Below are 27,113 nucleotides of genomic sequence, written 5' to 3' on the forward strand. Positions count from 1 at the left end.
TTGAGGGTTTTTCAATGTGTCTGTCTCAGTGGTTGCCTTTTGCCAAACTGTAGGCATCCACATTTTTCCATATATAGATGACTTGCTGATCTGTGCAGATTTTGTATCCAAGTGCTTGGAGTCCTTAGACAAGGTTGCATCCCTCCTTTCCCACCTAGGCTTCAAACTGAACCTTCAAAAGTCCTTCTGCACACCTTCTCAATGAATTTTTTCCTGGAATGTTGGAGAGACACAATAAAGAGGATGGCCTTCCTGCCAGAAAACAGTGGCATTTTCTTATATTTCTCTCTTCTAGATATGGCCTCAGCAAGTGAGTTCCTCAAAATTCTAGGCCTTATGGCATCAATGATTCTCATGATACCACTTGCCAGGCTACATATGAGAAGCATTCATGGAAAGATCTTCCAGGACTTGATCTGGATTTGGGGAACTCCTCAAGTAGATCTGTTCCCCTCCTTTTAGAACACACTACTGAAAAACTTCTGTTCAAGACACCTTTCAGCCATGCTTAGAAGAGAGGTGCTCTATTATTCCCATGGTCAGGAATGTTTCAGTATGCATTTCTACTGTTTCCAGTGATTCCAAAGGTACTTCTAAAGATTCAGAAATAATTACCAAAGATTATTGCAGTAATTCCTTTTTGGCTCAGGCAAAGTTTGATGTTTATCGTGTTACACTGCTGCAGTCATTACACTAGGGTTATCCTGCCGTCAGGCGGTTCTCCAGTCGGCCTGAGTTCCAAAGTCTTGGTCCGGCATCGGTTGCTGTCGCCTCCTCCCTGATGTCAGTGCGACAGGGGTATATAAGATGCAGCTGATGCCATTTTCTTCAGTCTTTCTTGCCGCGCGGTACCCGAAGCAAAAGCAGTTTGCAAGTGCCGTCTCTCCTGAGATTTTCATTCCGAATCCAGAACCGAAGTCTTCTACAAAGCTAAGTACCCCGTTGGGGAAACTTTTTCTTGCCTCAGACCGATGTCAGTAAAAGTTAATAACTGTATTTCTTGTGGGAAGCAAATACCTCATAAGGATTTCCATTCCTGTTGTATCCCATGCCTAGGCCCAGACCACGACGCCACTGGTTGTCGGTTTTGTGCTAGGTTTAACAAGCGCACTATTAAACGTTGGTTTGATTTTGCCTGACATTACTTTGGTAGAAAATTCAATTATACCATGCCGTCGGAACTCCCGACGACCGGAATACACAAAAAGTGCAAAGACAAGGATAGGCATCCGAGGCCCAAAACTGACGACGAAGCCTCTTCTAGACCAGTCGCCGGTTCTCCGGTTTTCAGCGAGGCGCCTTCGCAGCCCCTGATGACTGCTTCTGTAGAACCACATGCTGCCTCTGACTCCCACGTGGAGATGGCTGGGCCTTCGGATGCACAAGTTATTCAGCCTACCGAGACTAACCTTTCAGAGGGATCCGGAGTAGCTGAGCAACCCATAGCTTCAGAGGGTGTCTTCAGACATACTCAGTTGAGCATTAAACCCTCAGCTAAGTCTAAGCCTCCTTTAAAATCAAAGAAACAAATACAGCACTCTCCTGGGCAGGCCTCCATGCCTAAGAAACAAATGCTCAAAATGGCTGAAGACCTAATCACTCTGATCAGGGGGTCCCATCCCCCTCCTGATAAAAAGCCTAGACAGGATGCAGACTATGACTCATCCGACCAGGTGTCCATCTCTTCTGATTCATCCTCAGACCTAGGATACTCTTTACCCCCTTTATGAGGATTCTGATGCTGAGGAATCTATTCCATCAGCCTCACCGCCTGAGGACTACTCCTTTGGGGAAACCCTACATACCATAGGTTCATAGGTAGATACTAGGTTATCTGCCCAAGGGCATTTATAAGCCTAGCCAGAGTGTATTTGGCTTCCGCCTCCCTATTAGATTAGCCTACTGTGCCTCTGTAAAGTAGGTCACAGAAGGTACCCTTTTAAGATTAGTTTACTGTGCCTCTGTCTAGCAGGGACACAGGAGAGATCCCAGGGGTGAATTTGCGATTTCCCATCCACGTGTCCAAATTTCGCTTGAATAGGGTCAGCGAGGGGCTATGTCTAAGATGAACTGGGATTCTATTCCAGAGTGAGGGGAGCCTCTGGGAAATTAATCTGTCCCTCCAGCATGTCCTATTTATTTTTGTGCTGAGGTTTAGGTCCCTGGAGCGTGTAGCTCTAAGGGACTTGGATTTTTTGAGGTGGAGCATGTCCATTAATTCTGGGTTTGACATGGCTTTGTACGTAAGGCATAGATCGCCTATGAGTAGGCAGTAAGCAACTGAGTAGAGCTGGAGTTTCTTTAGTCGAGTTGCATGGGACATTTGTTTGTAGCCCATGATCCTCTTGGTGAGGTACTTTTGGAGTCTCTCCAGTTGCTGCAGGTGTCTGGTAAGGTACATCCCAAAAGGGGCATTGTATTCAGTTATGGGCCTGATGAGTGACGAGTAGAGGGGCACAATGACCTCTCTTGATCTAGATGCGAGCCCTTTCATGATAAGGTAGGCTATATAGAAGGTCTTTCTAACCACTTTGGCAACGTGATTATCAAAGGAGAGATTACTATCTACGTTGGTCCCCAAATCTCTAATTACTTCTTCTGTACTTAATGGATTACCACCTATGTGGTAATTTGTGGGCACCTTGTTTTTCCCAAAGGGGATGACTATGCACTTTTTAGCATTTAGCTTGAGGCCGTGGCTCTGGCACCAAGCATCCGTCCCTGTGAGACACTTTTGGAGGATGCTTGTGTCAGCTGGAGATTCGATTATGGCCCCCAGTTTGCAGTTATCTGCGAACTTTGTCAGCCATAATCCCCCCATGTTAGCCTGAACCTCAGAGAAGCATATACCGAACAAGAGAGGTCCCAGAACCGAGCCCTGTGGGACGCCACTTGTAACTGGTTTGGATTCGGACATGGCACCTGCGATTCTGACCATGTGGGTTCTATCTCTGAGCCAGTTTGCAACCCATCTTGTGATATAGGGGTTGATATTTAAGCTGGTAAGCTTATTTATGATGCCCGAGTGGGGTATTGTGTCGAAGGCTTTTGCGAGGTCCAGGTAGGCTGTGTGGACTACCTTGCCCTCATCTATGGCTTTGGTAACTGTTTCAAAGAAATCAACTAGGTTTAAGAGGCAAGATCTGTCCTTAACAAAGCCGAATTGGGTAGGGCCAGTGTCTGGAGGCTCCCAATGTCTTTATGAGTTCCATGATAATACACTCCATAGCTTTACAGACCAGACTAATCAGGCTTATGGGGAGATAGTTTCCGGGGTCTGTTGTGGCACCACCTTTGTGGAGTGGGACCACTGTAGCTGTACGCCATTATTTGGGTACATATCCTGTAGTAAGGCTAAGTTTGAACAGTGACTTAATGTGAGGGTTCAGTTCTTCTTGGAGCTCATGTAAGACACAGCCTGGGACACCGTCCGGTCCTATAGATGCTGTGTTTTTTGCTTTGGAGAGGGCAGCTTTCACCTGTGCATCTGTGATGTCAGGGAGGTTACATTCAGTTGGGATAGGCGTTTGCTCCTTTGGGGGGGAAGAGGGGGGGGGAGTTTGCGCTGAATTTGTCTGCCAGGATGTTGGCTATGTCTGTAGGTTCGGTATATTTTGTACCATTATGCAAAAATTCAGAGCATATCTGGGAGTTTCCACCCATGTTCCTGATGTAACTAAAGAAGGCCTTGTGATTGTCTTTAGTGTCTAGGGCAATTTTTCTTTCGAAACTGGCCTTTGATGATTTTATGAGGGATCGAAGTTTCTTGCTAATACTGATCAGAGATGCCTTCCCTTTTTGGGATTTTGCTCTGTCATGTAGTAGCTTCCTCCTTCTGTTGTATAGCTTATTTATGGCCGGGGTCCACCAGACCGGTCTCCTGTTTTTGGAGGAGTGAGTCTTGGTTTTATTTGGGATAGCACGATCCATGCATTCCTGCAGGTGCTCATAGAATGCATTTGTAAAGGATTCTGCGGATTGGGCTGTATTATCCTCTGGCCCAGGGGCTTTGAAGGATTCCACCTCAGTCTTGAGAAGTGCAAAGTTGGCTTTTGAGAAATTCTTTACAGTGATTTCCTTGGCTGGGGGTGGGGATGGGATATGGATGTCCAGGGAAATTTGTTTATGGTCTGATCTTACCAATGAGGGGTTTACCTCTGGTGTGGAACATAGAGTCCCCATGTTGGTGATGACCAGGTCCAATATGTTGTTCCCTCTTGTGGGAGTGGTGACCAGTTGTTCCATTGCGTGAGAGTTTATAAATTCAAGGAACCGTTGGGCGAGGGTGTTTGGGCTTGAGTAGTTTTCCATGTCAATGTTTGGGTAGTTGAAGTCACCCAATAACATAGTGTTTGGAGAGACCTTCATATTCTCCAGTGTTCTCAGGAATGCCAAGTGGGGTTCCTGTAATAGGGAGGGTGTTCTGTAGCAGGCTACAAACTGAAAGGCAGTTTTGCCCGCTGTTAGTTGCACATGGATGGTTTCCGATGCTTCGTGCAGTGACACTAACCTGGAGGTGTAGGTCTCTTTGATGAATATAGATACTCCCCCTCCTTTTGTGCTTCGGTCCGAGTTTTGGGGCCGAAACGCGTTGTATGAGTTATAACCTGGTAGTGCTGGGGTGCTCTCAGGAGCCTTGAACCAGGTTTCTGTTACTGCACAGACATCGATTTTCTCCATACTGAGGAGAGTCTCGAGAGCGTGCATCTTGAGGTTTAGACTTCTGGCATTGAGTACCATCACCTTTAGTTTTTTTATCTTTGGGTTGTCTATGGAGGTGGGTTTGTCCTTTGAGCCTTGCCTAAAAAAGGCACTATGGGGGTGGCAAGAGCCTTGGCCAGTATACGAAAGCCTAAGGGTGACAGGTGCAAGCCGTCCCTAGCGAAGCAACGTGGCTTGTCCAGCATGTCATCCCAGGTTGACAGACACTGGATCCCCTTTGAATGACACCAATACTTTAGCCAATTGTTGAAACTGATCATTTTGTCTTTATACTGTGGCATCATTCTTGGTGAGGGCAAGATGCTACTCAAGGTCAGGGTCATACCAGCCTGGGCTACATGGTCAGAGAGCTCCTCTATGTCTCTCTTCATGTAGTCCAGGGAGGTACGTCTCAGGTCATTCACACTAGCATGGACAATGACGGAGTCATACTTGTACTTGCTTTGGAGTGACCTGAGTGCTTGCATTATGTGGCGGATCCTGGCACCCGACAGGCAGCTTACAGTGACCTTCTCCTTGTTCAGTCTGGTGAGCGGGACGTCAGTGTGCCGGACAATAGAGTCCCCTATAACAAGTGTATTTGGTGTGTTGTTTGGCCTTAAGGGCTGTGACTGTGAGGCACACTGATTTTGTGAGATATGTGATTTGTGGGTATTGTTGAGGGGTTGCTGTTGCTCGGATATCTGCTTAGGAGGTATTTGCTGTTTAGGCAGATTTTTATTTAGAGCCTCTGAGTATGTTTCTGTGTGTTCATGTGTTGGGTATGCAGATGCAATAGGTCTGTGTGAGACTGGATTTGTGGTGTGGGTGGTTACCTTTTCCTCCTGACTGACTGTGCCAGTCTTGGGTTGAGAAAGCTCTGCCTCCAGTTTGGCTGTATAACTGCATCTCTCACATGTATTAGAGTTTGTTGGAAGGAGGAGAGGGTTGTCTGTGTACATAAGGCAATTGTAACATTGCCTCAAAATTCCCAGATTCACCAGCTGGACTGGAGAGTAACCTTGAAACTGACCCTTGGACATACCAGATTAGTATAGGAAACTATTTTTTTACTGATCAGATTAGGGAAGGGAACTGATTTTTCACTTGATCAGGAAGGACCAATCGGGAGTCTAATACTTATGAGAAGTCAAGGAGGGTGTTGTGCTTTAGTTAGTTAGTGTTTCCTTATAAGAGCTGAGCAAGTGCAGGGCTTTAGAAAGAGAATAGAGTGATTACTTTGAGAGTTTGAACAGTTCTAAGGGAAAAAGTGAAGAGCAGACTTTGTGGAACCTGGAATAGTTTAAACCTGTTTAGGCAGCGCTGCCCGACGCTGCTCAGTGCGCAAAACTGCGCAAAAAGAGAATTGTAGAGTTTTAAGAGAGAGAGATCAAGGAGTTTAGAATTGACCTAAAATGGCCAATAAAACTACAGCTTCTAGGTAGTAACCACTCCTCCAGGGACAGGCAGGCTGTTCAGTGTTAACCACTCCCACTGGTGAACACAGAGACTTCCCTTTAGCCCAAGCAAGCACTGGCCTTCTAGAAATTTCCAAACAGTTCAGAACAGCAAATCTGTTAACTGAACTTTCTTAACTTTCAGAAAGTGGGAAAAAAGCAAGATTTTTTTTTTCTTTTTGTTGTAAGGTAGCAGAGATACACAAGCAGCAAAATAATCACAACAGTGCAATAAATGACCCCACACTTGAGTGCTAGGCCAAAATCAGGTAAAATGCAGTTTTTAGAGAAAAAAACAATTTTAAATTGTGCAACACAGGAAATGCAGTAAACAGGCTCTAGATGTGTTACAAGTACTGTTACTGTTACAGATATAAACTTTAGCAAGCTGGAAAATGCCAAAAAGTAGGTGGCAAAGCAGTAAAACCTAACAAAAAATCAGAAGAAAATACTTAAAATCACAAAAGTGGCTCCTTTTCTTCTCTCAGCGTTTTCTCCCCTTGGTAGGTGCTTCAGCAACAACTAGCAAGCCTGAAAAGACGCGAAAACCATGAGGCAGCCTGGTTTTGAGAGAGATATTAAGGAGTTTAAAATTGACCCAAAATGGCCAATAAAACTACAGCTTCTAGGTAGTAACCACTCCTCCAGGGACAGGCAAGCTGTTCAGTGTTAACCACTCCCACTGGTGAACACAGAGACTTCCCTTTAGCCCAAGCAAGCACTGGCCTTCTAGAAACTTCCAAACAGTTCAGAACAGCAAATCTGTAACTGAACTTTCTTAACTTTCAGAAAGTGGGAAAAAGCAAGATTTTTTTGTTTTCAGAAAGTGGGAAAAAAGCAAGATTTTTTGAGGGAGCATTTCCATTGGGAAGGCCAGGAATACTCAAAATCCAAGAAAAGGCTCAGAGACTTCCTTTTACTACCTCAACACAGACCCCTTGCTATTCCACCAGTGTTTAGATATTGTGGATGATGTGTATACTGAATCCAGCTTAAATCCTGATTCCTTACCTCCAGCCCCTGTTAAACCTGACAGATACTACAGAGTCCCTGACTCACATAAATTTCTGTATAAAAGCCCTGTAGCTGACCCTGAAACTATTTCTCAGGGACCCAAAGGAATTAAGGCCTCATCAGCCAAAAATCCAGTTCCCTCTGACAGAGATTCCAGAGCATTAGACAGATGGGGAAAGAAAGTATATACATCTGCAACTTTAGCAATGAGAGCCTTAAATTGCCAGTTTCACATGCTAAAATATCAGCAATTTTTACTGTCTGTTAAAACAAAAAATGCTTCCAGAATTAGATCCTCCTAATTTTAAAATAACGCAGGATTTATTGCATGCAGCTGAACAAGTGGGAAAGCATACTTTGCAATGTGGTTTTGATTCTCTAGAGGCCTCTTGCAGAGCAGCAGTTACAGGCTCTGTCATTAGAAGACATGCTTGGTTAAAAGAGCATACGTTACCAGATCATGTTAAAGCAAAATTATTGGGTGCACCTTTGCAGCAGGATGTGTTATTTGGAGTTAAGGCAGAAGAGGTATTAAAGAAAATGGAGGATAAGGCAAAATCTTTGCAAACGGTGAAGGATTTCTTACAGGTTCAACTTCCCAGATTTAGCAGAAACTGGCCAACTAAGAATTGGTTCTTTCCAATTACAGACAGACCTCAAAGGGGAAGATACAGATGTCCAAGAGGTAGAGGTCAAACACAAGGTCCTTATAGGCCTTGACAATGGGTTGCATCAGGCCAGAAAGAAGGGGAAGACAGGCCCCAACCATATAAAAAGCAGCTCCAGTGACTTCCCACTACAGCTGCCAAACAAATACCTCTTGGCAGCCCCCTTGGGAGGAAAACTGGCACTCTTCTACCACAATAGGCAAATGATCACCAAAGACAAATTGGTTCTCAACATTGTATTTCAAGGTTACAGGTTCCACTTTCACACTCTGCCAAGGTTAAAAGGAATGCCATATCTGCCACCAAATCAATGGGCAGAGGCTCAAAAACAAATTACAGCACTCATGGATATGAGAGCTATTCAAAAGGTACCATCACAGGAGCAAGGACAAGGATTTTACACAAGACTCTTTCTTGTACCCACAAAGGACAAAGCCTGGAGGCCCATTCTGGATCTTTCATCTCTAAACACTTACCTGGATGTTCCGAAATTCAAAATGTTGACACTACAGTAGCTTCTTCCCATGCTGGGCAAGAAAGCTTGGCTCGTGACTTTGGACCTCAAGGAGGCATACCTGCATGTCCCTATCAGACAAAACTGCAGAAGATACCTCAGATTCATAGCTGGTTCAATGCATTACCAATTCTCTGCACTGCCCTTTGGCTTATCTACTGCGCCCAAGGTCTTCACAAAGTGCCTGGCACCAGTAATTGCATTTTGCAGACAGAAAGGAATTCAAATTCATCTGTACCTGGACGACTGCCTGATTCAAGCAGAGAGCAAGGACATTCTTCTAAAGCCATCTGGCTTTTGTAAAAAAAGTTATTAAGTTGCCTGGGGTACACAGTAAATGAAAATAAATCAAAACTAGTGCCCTCACAAGAGATTATATTCCTGGGTGCCAGCTTGAACACAAAGGCCCAGATGGCTTATCTCACGTCAGACAAGCAAGGACAACTGACTCAGTACTTTCAATTGATGGCAACAAAGACCCAACTCCCTGCAAGAAAAATTCTGCAAGCCTTGAGTTACATGGCATCCTGCATACTACTAATTCCATATGCCAGACTGCATATGAGGAAAATACAATGGTACCTAAAAAATGTATGGTCTCAGCAATTTCAAAGTTTGGAAACAGTTATACCACTAATCCCTTGCCTTCAACAGGAGTTTCAATGGTGGGCTCAAGCTTGTCACCTCAACAAGGGACAACCTTTTATACAACCCACAGCCAGGCAAACACTGAAAACAGATGCATCGGATTACGCCTGGGGAGCACACATGGCAGGCAAATGTATTCAGGGCACGTGGCCTGCAGAACAAAGGCATCTTCACAGCAATCAAAAAGAGATGCTAGCTGTACAAAATGCCCTTATAGTTTTCAAGGACCTGCTGCATCCAGGACAACTACTGCTAAAGACAGACAACACCACAGTTATGTGGTACATAAACAAGCAAGGGGGCACTCACTCCTACCCCTTATGCAGACAAGCCATGACCTTGTGGAACACAGCTATAAACCTTCAAGTTCATCTGCAAGCACAATTCCTGCCAGGAGAGAAAAACACTCTGGCAGACGACTTAAGCAGAAACATCATGGATCCCCACGAATGGGAATTGAATCCACAAATATTCAGAATGATAACACAGAAATGGTGGAGCCCGGACATAGATCTATTTGCATCCCCAATAAACTGCCAGCTACAAAAATTCTGCACAAGGAGTTACCATCCACAAGCATGGAAAGTGGATGCCCTCTCATTCAGCTGGGAGAACCTACAAGTATACGCTTTCCCACCACTACCTCTCCTGCCAAAGGTACTCATAAAAGCCAGGCAAGAAGAGCCAAAGATGATTCTGATTGCACCAGACTGGCCACGCCAGCACTGGTACCCAATCTTAAGGAGTTTAGCACAAGAACAACTCTGGATTTTGCCTCAAATCCCACATCTGCTGACTCAGCACAGCAATCAAATACTACACAGCCAGCTAAAGACCTTAAACCTAGCTGCATGGAAAATTCCTTAGTCAAGCAAGCAATGCCTCTCTCCAAAGCTGTTATGGATGTCATTCTGGAGGCCAGAAAGCCTAGTATCAGGAAAGCCTATTCGGATAAATGGAAGAGATTCTGTGCCTGGAACCAAGCTCACAGCCTTGACCCTCTTGTCCCAAACATTCCTCAGATACAACAATGCTTAACTGAGATGCTGGACAAAGGTCTCTCCTTCTCAAGCATCAAGATCTACGCCTCTGCCATCTCTGCTCATTACAACACGGATCCACCAATTTTTTCTAATCCTCTGTTAAAACAGTACCTCAGAGGGGCTAAAAACATAAGACCACCCCGCAGAGCACCTACTCCAACTTGGGACCTCAACTTTGTTTTGGAAAAACTGACTTTACCTCCTTTTGAGCCAGCTAACACAGCAGAATTAAAATATATATCTTGGAAAACTGCTCTGCTCCTGGCAGTAACATCAGCACGAAGAATTTCAGAATTACAGGCACTAATGGCAGTGGAACCTTTCCTCGTTTTCCACCAGGACAGGGTGTCTTTAAGAACTAACCCTACGTTTATGCCAAAGGTGGTATCCAGTGTGGCTCTAAACCAAACTATTCATTTGCCAACTTTTTATCCTAAACCACAAAATAAAGGGGAGAGACTACTGCACTCTTTGGACATTCACAGGCAGTTACGCTTCTACTTGGACAAAACCAAAGCTTTCAAAAAATCTGAGCAATTATTGGTAGCATATGCTGCAGGAGCACAGGGAAAAGCCATTTCAAAACAGACTATTTCAAAATGGATAGGACATTGTATATGTTTCTGCTACACATACCATGGAAAACCAGTACCTAGCAGCATTAGATCTCACTCCACCAGGTCAACAGCCACTTCAACTGTCTATCTCAGGGGAGTACCTACCAAGGATATTTTGGAAGCAGCAACTTGGAGTTCTGTACATACCTTCACCAAGCATTACCATCTGCCTCTATACTCTAAATCCAGAGCTGGCTTCGCCACTGCAGTGCTGCAGGGCCTTATAGCCACCCCTAATGCCTTATAGAACCAGCCACCCTACCTCAGCTTTGGAATTCTACCCAAGTGTAATGACTGCAGCAGTGTAACACGATGAACATAGTACAGTTTTGTACTTACCATAAATGTAGATGTTCAAGTGTATACACTGCTGCAGTCCAGGTTACCCTCCCTCCTTCCCCTCTTACTGGCTGGTATGTACCTATGTCTTCTACCCTTACTACCTATGGGGAGTATTTGCTGGTAGCTGTAAGTTGTTTTTTGCTTTTCTTATGTATGTTTTATTAGCAATTGGAATTGCCTACCTATTTAGAGGCACCTGACATCTGGGGCAAGAAAAACTGAAGAAAATGGCGTCAGCTGCATCTTATATACCCTGTCGCACTGACGTCAGGGAGGAGGCAACAGCAACCGATGCCGGACCAAGACTTTGGAACTCAGGCCGACTGGGGAACCGCCTGACGGCAGGATAACCCTAGTGTAATGACTGCAGCAGTGTATACACTTGAACATCTACATTTATGGTAGGTCCAAAACTGTACTTTCTTCCTATTAATGGAATTGGCTAAGGGCAACAAACTCAAGGAATTGCATCCAACAGTCTGGATGATTCTATTTTGATACCTTTTAGGCATCTGCTCCATGAGAATGTGCAGCAGATATTTAAGGAGAAAAGCATACCTACAACTAGAAAATATTACATTTATAAGTGGAAGAGGTTTTCTAGGTGGTGTCTAACCAATAGCAAAAGTCTAAAAGGATTTGACTTCTCTGGCTTTGAAATATTTATGTAAGCTACTTAGAGATGGATTATCATCTGCTCTCATCAAAGTGCATCTTGCAGCCATCTCAGCTTGTATGCCCATGGATTGTCTTCTTTCAGCTCTTTTTGTGGTCAGTTTATGAAAGGAGCATTGCATGTGAGACCTTCTCAAAAGCAAATTCTTCCTCCTTGGGATCTTAGCTTTGTTCCTAAAAAAATTGTCCTTAGCTCCTTTTGAACCTGCCTCTCAGGCTGATTTATGATTCATTACTTGTACAACAGGTATACTCATTCTTATGACATCTGCAAGGTGGGTCTCAGAGCTGTAAGCTGTCATGGTGGGGCCAACTCTATCTGATTTTTCACAAGGGGATGGTTGTGTTACACAGTAAATCATTCATGCCTAAAGTCTTCTGAATTTACCTTGAGTCAAGCCACTAATCTCCCAGTCTTTTATACTGATCCAAAAAACAAGGGAGAAAATATTCTACATAGTTAGGATGCACACAGGCAGTTCAGGTACTACCTTGAAAGAACAAAGCCCTTTAGGAATGCTGAACAAACATTTGTCTCTTATATGGGTGCTAGGAAAGGTCAACCTGTCTTTAAGTAAACTGTTGTGTAATGGTTATTCTCTGTTGTTGTTTTCTCTTAATCTGCCATGGTAAATCTCTGCCAGGCAATGTTAAGCTAGATCCTTATCCTGTTTGATGGAAAGAGGTGGACTGTAGAAGCATTCTAGAGGCAGCAATCCAGTCCTCCGTTCATACAGTCATACAGCAGTACAAACTGAATTCCTTTTTTAAAGTTCAGAGTAGGCAAGGTAGGCTTTGCTAGGGCCATTCTCCAGCAGCTCCTGGATCCTTATCCTTATCCTTCCACCTCCCAGGTAGGGTGAGCTTAGGGGGGAGTGTACCTAAAATGCCACTGAGGCAGTGGGAATGATGAACATAGTGCAGTTGCATGAGTCCTCCTTTCCTGTCATGTAACAGTAGATGCTTGAATTCCTCACTGCTTCAGTGGCAGCACCACCCTGCCATCTATCAGATTTTTGCAAAGCTGAGATGGGGTTCATCCTCTTTGATTTGGTTGTTGTTAGATTTGGTTTTTGTATGTTATTGCTATTGGCTGTGAATTTACTCTTGCTGGATGAGTCCGGCTTCAGGTGCTTTCCACTTCTTCATGGAAGTGAAAAAGCCTGAACACTCACTTCTTCAGACAGCTGAAGGCTTCCCCATCACAAGAAGAGAGAGGGAGGGAAGTCTGAGCTTTTGAAAGCCAATCACTACTGTATTACCTTCTCAGATAACCCAAAATGCCACTGAGGTATTCAAATATCTACTGTTACAGGTAAGTTTTACTTAAGCAACTTGTACTTTATGATGTCTGTGCTGGTGCAACATAGAAAAGCATCCTTGGTGTCTAGTGTATTTTCTCTACCTCAGATTTCTTTACTGATGTCAGAGCTGGTATAGCACTACCTCCCTGTTGTCCACTGGTTCCCCTCAATCCCTGTAGTAATGTTTGTGCCATTACAACACTGTAGAGTATGATTACTCACCCTTATCCCCTTAGTAATGTTGATGCCAGTACAGCATTTTAAACATTAATCCCTGGTGTCTGGTGTTTACCCCCACCTCTGATCTTCATTTTGATGTTGATGTTGTTATGGCACTTTTGAAGTAAGACCTTGTGACAAGTGTCCCCCCTCCCCCTTTTGTATTTGTCAGGATGGTCTGTCTGAATTGCACACCTGAATGCCTTCTTAAATTGCTTGGCAATGTAGATACCCTCAGGAAGCGGTGCATATGCCTATTCCCACAGAATGCCTCATTATCATTTACCACAGCCATACATGTGTCTGTACCTTTATGAACACAGCCCACCATATATTTTTCCGTATGTGTCTGTCATACTCTTCTTAAAACCTTCAACAAGAATTGGAGGGAATTTTGCCTTTTCTTTTCAGTAATTGTTTTAACTATTTCAAGTAATTTATCTTTTGGGTAACTTCTATTAATAAATAAATCAAAGGAGATTTAATTTCATTATCAAATATTTTGTCTTCTATAATCAGTCTACTGAGTTTAATAATCTGACTTTCACAACATTCCATTTACCACTATTACTGTGATAACTTATAAAAGTGCAGTGGCAGCATTGTTGCCTCACAGCAAGAGGTTCTCCTGTTCGATTCTCTGCCGGAGTGCCTTCTGTGTGGAGTCTGCATGTCCTCCCCACGGTCGAGTGGCGTTCAAAAGACATGCGTGAATGGGCGTGCTTTCGCTGAAGGTTGGGCGACGGGCTGGCAACTTCACATCATAAAAGATCTACTGCCAATCATTAGCGGACCGGAGTTCTGCTGTGGCGACCCCTAACCGGGAAAAGCCGAAAAGACAAACAAACTGTGATGACTTATAAAATACAAAAGAAAATATTCACAAATAAATTCTAGGGTGTGTATTTCTCATTGCAAATAAAATAAATGCTGTTATGAATGTCGCAGTGAAATTCATAACCGTTCCTATGTATTGTTCCAGATAAAAATTAGATGTATATATATTTTGTAAATATTTTTCCAACAAGACATCACTAAATTGGCAAATGTTGGGGCTACACATATACCCATATGCCACTCCTCTGTTTTGCTTACAGAATGTATTATCAAACATAAAAACAGTATTTCCTCAGACCATTTCTGAAAGAAGACTTTTTATTAATATTACTGTCTGAATTACTGTAGCAACTTAAATAATTCCTCATAAATTGAAGCCCTAAATGTAGTGGTATCATATTACAGAATGACTCTGTGTCAGTATTCTATAAAACAGTTTTTGTCCTTTTAAAAACATAACGTTAAGTTCATCTAAAAATAGCAGTGAAGGCCTTAAATAATATGGAGAAGTTTGTACTAATGGCCTCAAAATGGAATCAACATCTAAAGATATTGCTACAGTTTTACTGTACTTAGCCACAACTATTGATCTAAAATTTCAATGTTTGATTCTTATGTATTTTTAAAATGCCAAATACAGCACCAACCTTAGGATGTTCTATCAAAAAAATTAATAAAAGCTTAAAATTAATAAAGCCTTCACTTAAATGATCTAGTAGGAATCTTGTTGTTTATACCATGTTAAAATTTCTTCAAAAGTAATTTCTTTTTAATACAATATATCTGCTAAATGTTCTATAATCTTGTTAATATATTTACTGGGGTCCATCTCTGCAATACCACCACCCTTAACTGTTTTCATATAATTCACTTCTTGAAAATTTGTTAATGAAATATTAGCTTTAAATAAACTGAGAGTCAGGTTATACAATCTGCTATATTTAATGTCATTAAGTAAAACTCTGAAGTCATTTTCACAAGCATCTTGAAAACTGCCGAGTGGTACAAGGATTATGGTTGTTTGTGCTTTGCTTAGTACATAAACACTGTTATCCTTTATTAAAACATGGAATATCATATGAAATGAGATTTAAATTTAACTTTTTGATAAACTAGTTTAAATTTAGAATGGCAGTTACCAGATCAGCTCATCTGGCAGGAATAAAGTTCAGTCCTTTAGACAGAGCATTTAATTCACATTGAGAAATAAATCTTAAATTAGAAACAGGACAGGTCTGTATTTGTCATATTTTCCACTTTAGAAGTCAACATAGCAATAGTGATAAATGGAATATTGTGAAAGACCAGATTAAACTCAGTAGATTAATTATTATGGACTAAATATTTAATTAGGGAATTACATTTCTTATTGATTTATTGGTAAATGGAGGTTACCTAAAAGATAAATTAATTGAAGCAGTTAAAAAAAAAGATTACTGAAAAGGGGTTGGAAAAGTTCTCTCCTATTCTAGTTGAAGACTTTAAGAAATTTATGGCAGACATGGAACAATAGATTATATCAAAGTGTTTGCAGTTCCTTTTAGTAGAGATTATTTTAATATAAAGTACTGTTATACAGAACTGGAAATTTATGTTGATCAAGAAGTAATGAAAATGTTGGTAGTGACACCATATTTTTAGACAGAAGTGCCAATCTTAAAACATTGCTAGTGTTAATTGTTTGAAATTGGCCCATCACAATAAAGAAATTTACAGTAAATGTTTTTATACATGAGACACAGAAGGAGTGGTTTACAGGGTCATCAAACGCTTAGGTTGTCGAATGCTGAAACGTTGACACCTAAACGTCGAAGTCTAATAAACGTGACAGGCCAGTTGCACAAATTTCTTCCGTGAAAGAAATTTGCTTGGCCGTCATCGGGGATTTGTCCTTTTCCCCGATATAGAGCAATCTCTGATTTGACATATTTACTTAAGGGGTGTGGGGGGCAAAGCCCCCGACTTGATTTTGGTTTTAGAGTTTTTTTTTTTGGCCACGTGAATTTTTCCCCTGGAAAAAAATTTGCGTAATTGGCCTGTAGCACTTATTAGACTTCAATGTTTAGGTGTCGATGTTTTGACGCTCAACCTAAGCATTCGAATATCTAATATAGACCCGATTTACATTAGCAGATGATGCAGCTGCAAATGTTGCTATGTTGGTAAAACAACAAGGAAGCTCTTGCAGTGCAGGTATGAGCATATACTTGCTAGTAATTTTCATGAATTTGTCCTTTTTGTAGTTGATCATGTGACACCAGATATTAGGGGAGAAATCTAAATAATGAACTAGAAAATAAACAACTGCAGTGGCAATTGTTTTTAATGGCAGGTAGATTCCCAGGGCTTAATAAAATGTTAAATATGAAATGAGTCTTAAAATCACTAACATTCAACAACTGAGTGAACGGATGAAACTTGGTTTGTGTGATGTATTTTATTATGTATTTAGACTTTACGGTTTGTCAGTTGACTACAGTCATTTGATTGTAAAAGTCTTTAAAAGGAAGTGCGTATTGAATTTGAGTCATTTGGATTTAATTCTTGATAAAAGAACAAAAGCACCAAGCATATTGATTTGTCTCCCAGGTTTCACTGAATTTTCTTTTTGTATGGTTTGTTCACTCACAGTTTTCCTGCAGTTTTTTTTGTTTGTTTTAATGTTTCTTTATCATACTGAGCATGTTTCATTAAGAGTAGAGGGAAACTTTGCTGTATTAGCTAGAGCCAGTTTACTTAATGAAGCAATTTAAGTTGTATAAAAAGAGTACTGAAATCACTTACCTGAGTAACATATGCATAAAACGATTCAATAAACATACTGCACTTTTTCATTTATTTGTAGTCAATCCTGCATGTAATTTAATCTTCATTTGAAGATGTAAAGTTCTTGTATCAGTCAGTGATAATATACTCATATTGTTAAATTAAGCCAGCTGTGGTGGAGCAGAGAGATGAAACCACGAGCATGGCCCAGACAATCCAGTTTTGATTTAGCAGCTGAAGTGTCTGTTGGAGTTGGCATGGGGAGGATGGGTGTGTCTATCTTAGATGGGGGTGGTAGATTGGAATGCCACAATGTCACAGTCCCTCAGATGAGGATGTCAGTAGAATAGAGTATTCCTGGGGCATGCCTTCATGCATGCAGGGTAACAAGATGCACATATGATAATCTTCAGTTGCTGGTGCCTAGGAGCACATATTAACATGGAAAAGACATAGTTGCCTCTATAATGACATGAGATGAATGTCAGCTACTTAAAAAGAAGAGGTACAGCTATATCAGAAACACCCTCAGCAGCCCATCTACATGTGTCTTGCCCTCTTACTACTGCTGGAATACCTTGTGCAGAGTCCAGTGGGGGAGGCCTGGCACTAGGGCAAGAAGATGCAGGAAAAATTATTTAAAACTGGAGAGATGTGTAATGTATGACATCCTACTTTTTTTTTTGTGTGGACTCACATTTGTGTTTTTGTCTTACAGTTAACTGCCTGTGTCCATGGTTCTGCAGCAATGCTTTACCCAATGTTTTGGCAACATGTTTACATTCCTGTTCTCCCACCACATCTACTGGACTACTGTTGGTAAGGCCAAACTTGCTTTAAGTTTATGTCCAATTGCATGTAGTTATTTGGTGATCGGGTTATCATGTTGATCAGCAAGATCTTTTCCAATGGTGCTTTGCTCAGTGAAAGGGTATATAATGAGATATAAGCTGCATATATATTAAGTGGTGAAAGAGTCACTTATGAGCACTTTTATGTGATTATTATTAGGTAAAGCCAACTTCCAGTGAACTGGTGTCATTAAAGTATTATCACTGAATATAGCTATATTTATATACATTATCATGATTAAGAATGTGTTTAATTACATTTCTGTTAAATGCATCTACTTCCTGCTGCATATGTCTTGTAGTGGGGCATAACAGGTTACAGTTTTCCAGCCTTGATTTGGATGTTATTAAAATTGATCTTTATTTTTGTTTTAAGCCACAGAGCAAAGCATAACATTACACCACACATTAAGTATAAAACAGAGTGTTTCCAAAGAGGCATCCTGCTCTTTTCTTATTGGAAGCTACATACTACATGCTGTATCCTAACTGAAAAGATTGGTTTCAACAGTGACACTGAGCTTAACCCTAAGTAGAACTGATCAAAGAGAAGAGTTCTTATTGTAGAAAACCATGCAGGTTTTAGCATAAGCTGATGGACTTTTCCACTGCTTATTAAGTAATGTATTTAGTGACAGTGTCAGTTTCTGTCATCCATTGAAAGTTCCACACCATCACAGCACATTGTTTTCCTTCTTCCTCAGAAATTGTCCATCATCAAGCCCCCAGGATGCTGTATTGGCCCATTCATTCCATCAAAGGCACTTGGAAAATGTATTATTCCATGATCCTCAGGGAAGTCTTGTCTGTCTTGAGGGGATTTGTCTCATGGCAGCCACCCTTATGTGAGCAAGACTTTGGGAGTTGAGAATTGAGCTCTTGGTGGCAATCATTCTTGGTAGGCTAAGTATTGTAATGTACTTTTTTTGCCCCTACTGCCTGCTAGCCATCAGCATTTCCACGATCTGTTGGCCCATTTGTTCCTCCTGTATGGTTATCATCAACTCTCCCAAAGACTTCCACATCCTGCAGGGAGTAGCAGCACATTTAAACAAATGATGCTAGAACCATGGTGTTAAACTAAATGTAAAACTGTGGTATTGTTTCCTGTGGTAATACCCTTTTACTTACCACATAAAGGACACCCCTTCCAAATCAATATAGTTGTTAGGGACCTTTACACATTTGTAAACATTGAACTCTCTTTTTGCCCACAATGCATTGACAGGCGTTAGAATATCCTTCTACTTATCCTAGTTGACTACCAAAGTAGCCAAAAGATGCTATTATCAGTCTGTATCCTTCCTATATTAGACTCGTAAAGTAATATAATGCCCCTTTATGTGTGTGCCTGACTAAACACATGACCCATTTGGAAGGACCACAATGTGTTCTTAGCAAAAACAAAAAAAATCCAGGGCCTGAGTTTCTGGAAATTTGCATAACACCTTGAGTCTCTGTCTTTCTTTTCCATCTCTTGCAGACACCTACAGGATGGCCTTTGCTTAGCCCCTAAGGATACAACTGACCCTACCATGTACGACCCCTTCCATGTTAAAAAAAAACCTGTAAAACCTCATACACCTACATAAGAGACCTTTACTGTAATGTAAATAGAACCTGCTGGCATAAAAATATATATATTCCAAAGAATTCATGTTGTCCATAACAGATGGTCCGTTATTGGCAAGTAAAGCAGCTCCCTAAGCTTTTTCACTTGCAACATTGATGTGTGGCTGAGTAACAGGAAATACAACCCTGGTCTAGATCCATAAACCCTTATGGAAAGGAATGACAAGTAATGGAAATTGCACTACTAGGCTGCAATTGAAGTTAATGATCAGCAGCCTAGTACAATAAAAACTTCTGATCCTGTGACCCTATAAAAGCAGTATCTAAGAAGATTGTGGGAAATGCTAGATGATTTTTAGAAGGAGTTCCGAAGTAGCACATTTCTTTATGGTACGCACAATATGAAAGGTTTTATCTGTGAAGCCTGACAGCTAAAGCTGTTGTGGTATTGCTTCTGATTTCTTGTATTTTTTTTATATGCTACTGCTGTTTTTTTATTTGCTGTTGCTTTATTTCAGTTTGTTTTACTTTAAATTGGTTACTCTGTTTTTTTTTCTTAGCATTAAGAGGAAATTCCTTGAGTAGGTCCAATTAGCAAACATTTGTCAACTGCAGAAAGATTACTGTAACTGGATTGTGGTTGAAAAGTAGCATTTTATTTAAGGCATGTAGAACATGGCAAGAATTAATCTGTGAGATCTGCATGCTGAAGCTGCTGTGTGACTCTCTTGGATTTTCCCCATCTTACTCACCCTGTTCCTGTTGTGTTTTAATTTTAATTTTAATTTTAGAGGCTCCTCCTAATTTTTATCTGCTCATACTAATCAGCACAAGATGGCGAAGCACTTCTCATAAATTCATAAAACTTCACTTAGCTTGCCTTTTATATCATTGTACTCACTGGATGCACATTGCAATAATTGTCGCATTTATCCTCTTTCCCGGCTCAGTTTTAAAATTGCAATATCTGGTACAAGAGTACAGATGATTGGAGAGTCTATGGACCTCTTCTCAATGGACATCCTGATATTAACATAAGAATAATGGAAAATTCAAAAATAAACCTGTATGGTAGAACCCCTGAATAAACAAAGCCAATAGTAAGAGCAAAAAGCAGCTTGCTTCCTATAAAAGATTCTACATTTCCTACCATACAGAGGTACTTAGGGAGGTAAGCAAAGAATTCAGGTATACCATTAAGAAGACTAAAGCAAGTATGAACTGAAAGTAGCCACCTATTCAAAATATAACATAAGGCCATTTTTACCAAACTCCAGTTGGACATTACTAAAGCCGTAGCCATCATCCTTGCTGACAAATTCAGTTCCAGTTTCACTCTTTCCATTCAGCCCTGTGATTCCTCCTTTGAATCACTGGATTCGTTTTTCCCCAAAATCACTATTGACCAGATCTGTTGAAACCCAAAAACAGTAGCTCCATGGATCTTGGCAGTGTACCATGCTGTCTCCTAGTTAATAGTTATTACAACATTGCTGAGCCCTACTTAAATCTTTCCAACCTTAGTCTCTTCAAAGAGTAATTATCCGATCCTTAGGGAATTGTTGTTCTGATGCCACTTCATAATGGTGGCCCTGTCACAGACCTTGACAACTATTGTCCTTTATAGCCTCACTAGTAAAATTATGGACTGCATTTTGTTCAGCTTCTTAAACAATAAAACTGGTAACCTACAAGTCAATAATTCTACACAGTTTGGCGTAATGAAAGATGGATGCTGTCTTTTTAATTTCTGTTCAGACCTTGTTAAAACCTTCAGTCTGATGCTTTATTATGGCATTATTGACAATCATACTAATCTAAACATAAAGCCCTAACACCCATTGGGTTGCAAATTGGCTGTGTGATAAGTTGCACAAATTAAGAGTTATATGTGGTCCCTTTTCGTCTAAAAGACATCACTAATGGTGTCCTTCAAGGATCTGTCGCGGGTCCCCTCCTCTTCAGCATTTACTTTTCCAGTATGAAAGCATCTGTCCAAGATCTGTAGACAGCTAAGTTTACCAATGACTATAAACTTTGTGCTATTATTAACTCTTCCATTGACACTCGTATATTCCAAGATGGTGCTTATTAGAACTAATATTTGTACATCAACCATAGCCATAAGTAGTGTAGTTGTCTTTTGAAAACAAGCATGTCTTCCTGGCTGGGGCCCTGCTTAAAATTGACCTAGTCATTAGAAATCTGGGTACTTTTGTTGACAGTGAACTATTTTTCAGTCATCATGTATCAGTTACAGTCAGGAAGTCTTTTTACCTTGTACATTTACTTGCCAAAGGTATATTATTCATGTCCAAGGATGTCATAATATCCCCTCTGTTACTCTGTCATCAGGCCATTTGTAGAATACAGTGGATTGTTTGGAATGTACTGCTCTGAACAGATTACCCAAGTAAAATGCTTACATTTTCTAACTAAACAAAAATCAAAGTGCTAATTTCACTTGGCTACTAGAACAGACTAAAATCCCTCTTAATTTTCTCTGTTGTGTACTAGTTCCTAGTGGTGATTTTCTGTTTTGCCTTCAGGTGATAGCAGGTCCTGCCCTACTAGACTTTTTCTACCTCATAACTATTGGTAATACTAAAACACTTGCTGCATCAACCTTTATTGCAACGTAAACAAAACTATTGGAAGAATACGTTTCTTAACTACAGAATTCCCTACCTAATGAAGAAGCTCTGTTTGTGTGTTAATGTAACACATTTGTCTCCTTCATGTTCTGCTGTAATGATTGGATTGATGTCATCAAATTTACTCTTGGGGTAAGCAGTATAGGACTCATTCTGCAGGGTGGCAAACCCACCCACTACATTTTCTAAGTTGCCTCACTAGGCTGTATATGGTTACCCAGGCTGCCTGCTAAGAGCCTATGAAATGTGAAACAGCTGGGCACATAATGATCAGAGCTTTTTTGCTCACTTCGTGTCAGTGATGATGTGGTATTCGATACCTGAGGACCTATATCAGTAGGACCTTGTAGACCATTCATTTATGTCATTTCTGTGCATTGATATTCTCCGCAAACTAGAACGCATCAACTGACATTGCATGCAATTGACCAAAAATAAATAATGCCATTACAAAGTAACTTGCATGTTGATAATTATAGCTTGCCTATTATTTTGGTGTTCACCTTGGGTCTTCTCATTCTTGCACGGAAGCTGTTTGAAATATCAGTGCATCATTTTTCTCAGTTAAAGGACAGCGCTGCTGTCCCTCATAATGAACTTTATACTAGTGTTATTTTTCTACCAGTAATGGCATTTAGGTATAGTTCAGTGCCTAGAAAGCTACTCATTGCCTTGCTGTTTTCTTCATTTCTATTTTTTTTGCCAATAATCGAGAGTCTCAACATCTCTCTCTTTTTTTTCTATTCATATCTTATTTTCTTTCTGAAAGGATTTTATCTCAGTGTGGAAAACATATGGGCAAATGCACTGTTTCTGGACTGGACTTAAGAATCTTGCAACACAGTATGTGTAGGGTTAGCACACTAGAAAAAGCATAAAAAATTCACCATAGAATTCAGAGACAGTGGAGAAAAAAAGACATCTGCAGATTTTTTCTGTATATCACAGACAGTGTTGATGTGAAGCATATAATCCAGATGAGCATTTAAACATGAATAAAGACTGATCAGTGATATAGAGAATTTCTCAGTGCTCAACAACACCGATGACACTCACAATAGTACTACACATAACAAGGCTCCTACCCTTTCTAGAATCCGTAATCTCAGTATAAAGAGGCACGTACATAAGCTTCTGTGCCACACCCACATATCCACTTAGCAAACATTTGTGAATGCTTTGCATACTGTGTTTGCACAGAAGTTAGATTTGTCTGTATAGGAAAACCTATATATGCTCCCTCCAGAAACACTAGGTTGTTATTGCTTAGCTTCTGTCATGACCAACCACAGTGGGCAGTGATGGTGCTAGTTCTGTCCTTTCTTTCATTAATCACAACCAGATAGCACCTGCTAGTTGCCAAGTACTAATTTCTGGCATGAAGTGCAGAAATGTAATAAAATGCAAATGTGGTTGTACAGGAAAATATAAAGAGGCTTATTCCAGCATTAACTGTACTATTTATCATGGATCTTATCCTTTTCCATTTTGCTTTTTTACCTTTTACTTGAATGGGAATCAATCTATATATTTATTCATTGATGTATTATCTAATTGACTGATTGTGATTATATTGTGTCATTTTGACTTAAACTCTACCACAGTCTACAGAAAACATGCCTACCCACTCCAGACTGTTTGTCCCCACCAGCACTTGTAGCTAGCTCATCTAGTGCCCTGTGCCTTTCCCCATGTATTCCTCAACAAAAAACAAAACCACTAACTGCTGCAGTGCTAGTAGCACCCAGTATTGACTACAATTACAGTAGCAGCATTACTTTTTGAATAGCAACACTGCAGTAAAGTCCCATCAGTAGTTGCTGACAGTGCAACAGCACCTTGTACCTGGGTGGCTGTCCACTTCAGCCCCACTCTTCCTAGCTGTGTTTGTGGTCCACACAAATGCATTATTAAAAGGTGAAGCCAGATGTCACTATATGAGAGAATAATTCAGCAGCTCAGCATGCAGTAAAACAAATTCAAGTTGATTAAACTCAATGCTTATAGTGTAAGTGAGGTAAATATAGTAAAAACTTACATATTTTATAATTAGAAGACCAACTTTACATGATGAGAGCATAATTACAACAAAATAAAACGGTGAAACAAACTGTGCATATGAGCTCTAAATAATCATGCATTAATTCATAATCATTTTATGTTGATTATTTGTATCTGTTAACTGGAGTAGAGTACTGATCTCATTGGACTATATTCAACATGAGAGTACATGCTCAGTAAATAAATGCATTTAAGTAAAATAATATTTACAACACAAGTAAACATCAGTATACATTGTATGTGGTAGGGGTTCTTTTGCACTTTATTGAACATGCATGTGTTTGAAAAGTGAAATGTTAGCACCTTTTGTCAAATGTCTGTGTTGCTGAGTGTCTGTTGCTTTGAAGTAGGTAAGTGAGGTAGTATTAGTTGTGAAAGTGTGTGGTGGTAGGGTCAGAAAAAGAATTAAGGTTAGGTAAGAGGACAGAGTTAGTGTATGTGCAAGTGTTTGTGAGTTAGAGTTACAGTTAGATAAGGGGATATATTTAGTGATGTATGTCTGTATGTAGTGGTTGTCCAAGCTGTCTTGTGTAGTGTTACAGAAAGGGTTTTCTATGGTAAGGTGTGGGGTTATGGTTAACATGCTTGCTAAGGTGGTACAAGTGGGTGAAGCCCATCTGCACCACCTTAGTAATACATGTAAACCCTGTTCCTGCCTCTGACCCTACTGCTTACCTTAGAGAAGTCCTTTCCGTAACAATAATTCTATTCAAATAAATTAAGGCTTGGTGCTATGGAAGGGTTTTTGTTTAAAGATCACAAAAGGAAACTTTTGAGATATTTTGTAGTTACATTGTTTAGAGTTTTCTGTTATATGAATGTTCAAAATGTTTTTGTTGATATTATGCATTTTGAACATTCACAGTATAATTGTGCTAGGTTAATGCAGGAGAGCAAACTCGTTAAAAGATAAAATATATAAGACAGTAATTATGCCAAGAGTAGAAATCAACCCACTATAAGCTTCTGTTTATATAGCGTAAAAGGGTTGTTGAGAATAAAGATCTACACACACTTGAACAGTGAAACTTGTGTAAAACTAGAACTGAAACTGAAAACATTGGATGCCGCACATGTATGGCAGTACTTCTGAGTATCAAAAATGAGTATATGAAAAGTATTACCTGATGGGACATTAGCATTAGGATGGAGATGTGACTTAGAAATATCAGTGGTAGGTGTACAGGGACAAATGAAGTAAAGGAAGAGTGGGAATGTGGGATCGGGAGTATGGGATATGAAGAAGGTTTGGTCGCAAGGAAATGAAAGTTGCATAAGATGGACAATGGAGGTGTTTAAGCTTACTTAAGATCAAGACACTTCCATCTTTAAAAGATATTGTGTCATTGTTTGCTATGAGAGTGAAGTTTGTTTCATTATGGAGTTTTGTGGGTGCTAGTTAGAATTGCTGCAGTTACAAATAGTGACCAGTTGGAAGCACTACTTAAGTGGTTAAATGCATTAAATATGTTTTGGTTTGCACAGAGTGCAAGAACAGTAATCTGTAATGAAATCGGCCCACACAAAAAATATAGTAAAAGAAGTAAAACTTATTTACATTTTAAAAGCTAAAATATAAACTCAGTCTTGGAGTAATCCTCTGGCAACATTTTCAGTGTATAAATATGCAAGGACAGGTCAGTATAATTATTGGTACTGTTGTTTTAAATGCAATCCACTGCAGACTGGAGTTCCGCTGTGGCGACCCCTAACCAGGAAAAGCCGAAATACTTAGATATTTTAAATACGAGCTTTTGATTTAAAAAGTTACTGAAATTCCGTATTTGTTAAAAATAAGGATCTGTGCGGTAGTTCATGAATTCTGCTAACTTTTGCCTGTGTAGCTTTTTAAAAGATTTGCACCATTTAGAGCTGGGTTTTGTTTTGTTTCCTTTTGCAAACAATTACATGTAGCTTATAAGACTGGTGTACTTCTTCCTAACTTCATATAATTTCAGCAGAAGTACTCGCAAAAATACAGTTCCAGAATTATAAGGATGAAGTCAAGTGCATGAGGCTGTGATTAGCAGTTTATTGTTTTATTAGCTGTGGTGATTAGTTAATTTTGCAGGAACATTCTAAATGTACTAGATAATAACACTTTGGCAGCAAATTAAGAAAAAAAAACTGAAGCCTTGTAGAATAAGTCACAGTGGATGTGGAGTGCAAGTGAACCACCGCTGTTATATTACATGATTTCAATTTTCTAATTTGCTGCAGAAGTGTTACATTTTACCAAGCCAATCAAATTACACAAGAAGAGAGAACTTTTTTCCCTCTAATATATGTTAAGATATAGTTTCAATTAGCAGAAATGTCATTAACCGTAAGCTGCGGGTTCCATGACACCTAATTTTATTTTATTATTTTACCATTAAACTTGCTGTCAGATTACAAGTAGTGCATAATTTCTGCATTAGGAATGATGAGAGGTTCTAAATGCATTTGACTACAACAGTGACAGTTTAATGTTTGTGAGTGTTGATGTTCTTAAACTACTCTATGCCTTTGGTTTTAGTGATCAGTGAAAGATCCATTACCTGAAGTGAGTAGAGTGGAGTTGTATTGAGCATTGATGTTTCAGTTAGAAATAACAGCCTTATATTCTAATGTAGCTATTTTCCAGTAGCCATGAGTACTAAGTCACAGGAAGATAAGAAAAAACTTTTGTTAATTTGGTTTATTTGTTAGCTTTGATAAGATGATTCTGATTATATGTTGCATTCTTAATTATACATTTGAATATAATTAACAGTGCATCAAAGAATTATTGTTGAGTTGGCCTGCTGAAGTGTGTTTAATAATACAGCTGCATGAGCATTAAACATTTTAGTAATGTTGCTGAAAATCAGGTAAATACCCTAAAAGAAATTTTCTTTAAATGAATAAACTATCTAATCCGTAATGCTTCTTTTCAGGGATCATCCAAGAGTATATTTCATCTTTTAAGTGAGTTGCTCAGAGTGACAGAGTAGGCAAACCGAGAGTAAGATAATCAAACCCAGAACTTCATACTGCAGATCATTAGCAGCTCTAAACCTTAGACCTTTGCCGTAAACTGCCCAAAGATTATTTAAGAGAGAGTACAGTAGACACGGAAATATATTCTGGACAAAAAAATGTGCAGCTGGGTAAAGCAGTGCTTGGATTAAATATGTATTGTACTGCAA

The 27,113-nt window shown here is 40.1% G+C and overlaps 1 protein-coding gene across 4 annotated transcripts in view; it reads left to right on the plus strand.

The window, feature by feature from the left end:
* Window positions 1–27,113, plus strand: part of DENND1A (DENN domain containing 1A) — a 4,751,104-nt gene that overhangs the window by 2,581,802 nt on the left and 2,142,189 nt on the right. For all 4 annotated transcript variants that reach the window (XM_044058260.1, XM_044058262.1, XM_044058261.1 and 1 more), the window contains exon 10: window positions 17,524–17,624. In XM_044058260.1, the coding sequence (XP_043914195.1) occupies window positions 17,524–17,624 (101 nt within the window). The remainder of the gene's footprint in view (window positions 1–17,523; window positions 17,625–27,113) is intronic.

The sequence above is a fragment of the Protopterus annectens genome, chromosome 16.part0 (assembly GCF_019279795.1).
Source record: "Protopterus annectens isolate FY-2018-M chromosome 16.part0, PAN1.0, whole genome shotgun sequence".
Classification (NCBI taxonomy): Eukaryota; Metazoa; Chordata; order Ceratodontiformes; family Protopteridae; genus Protopterus; species Protopterus annectens.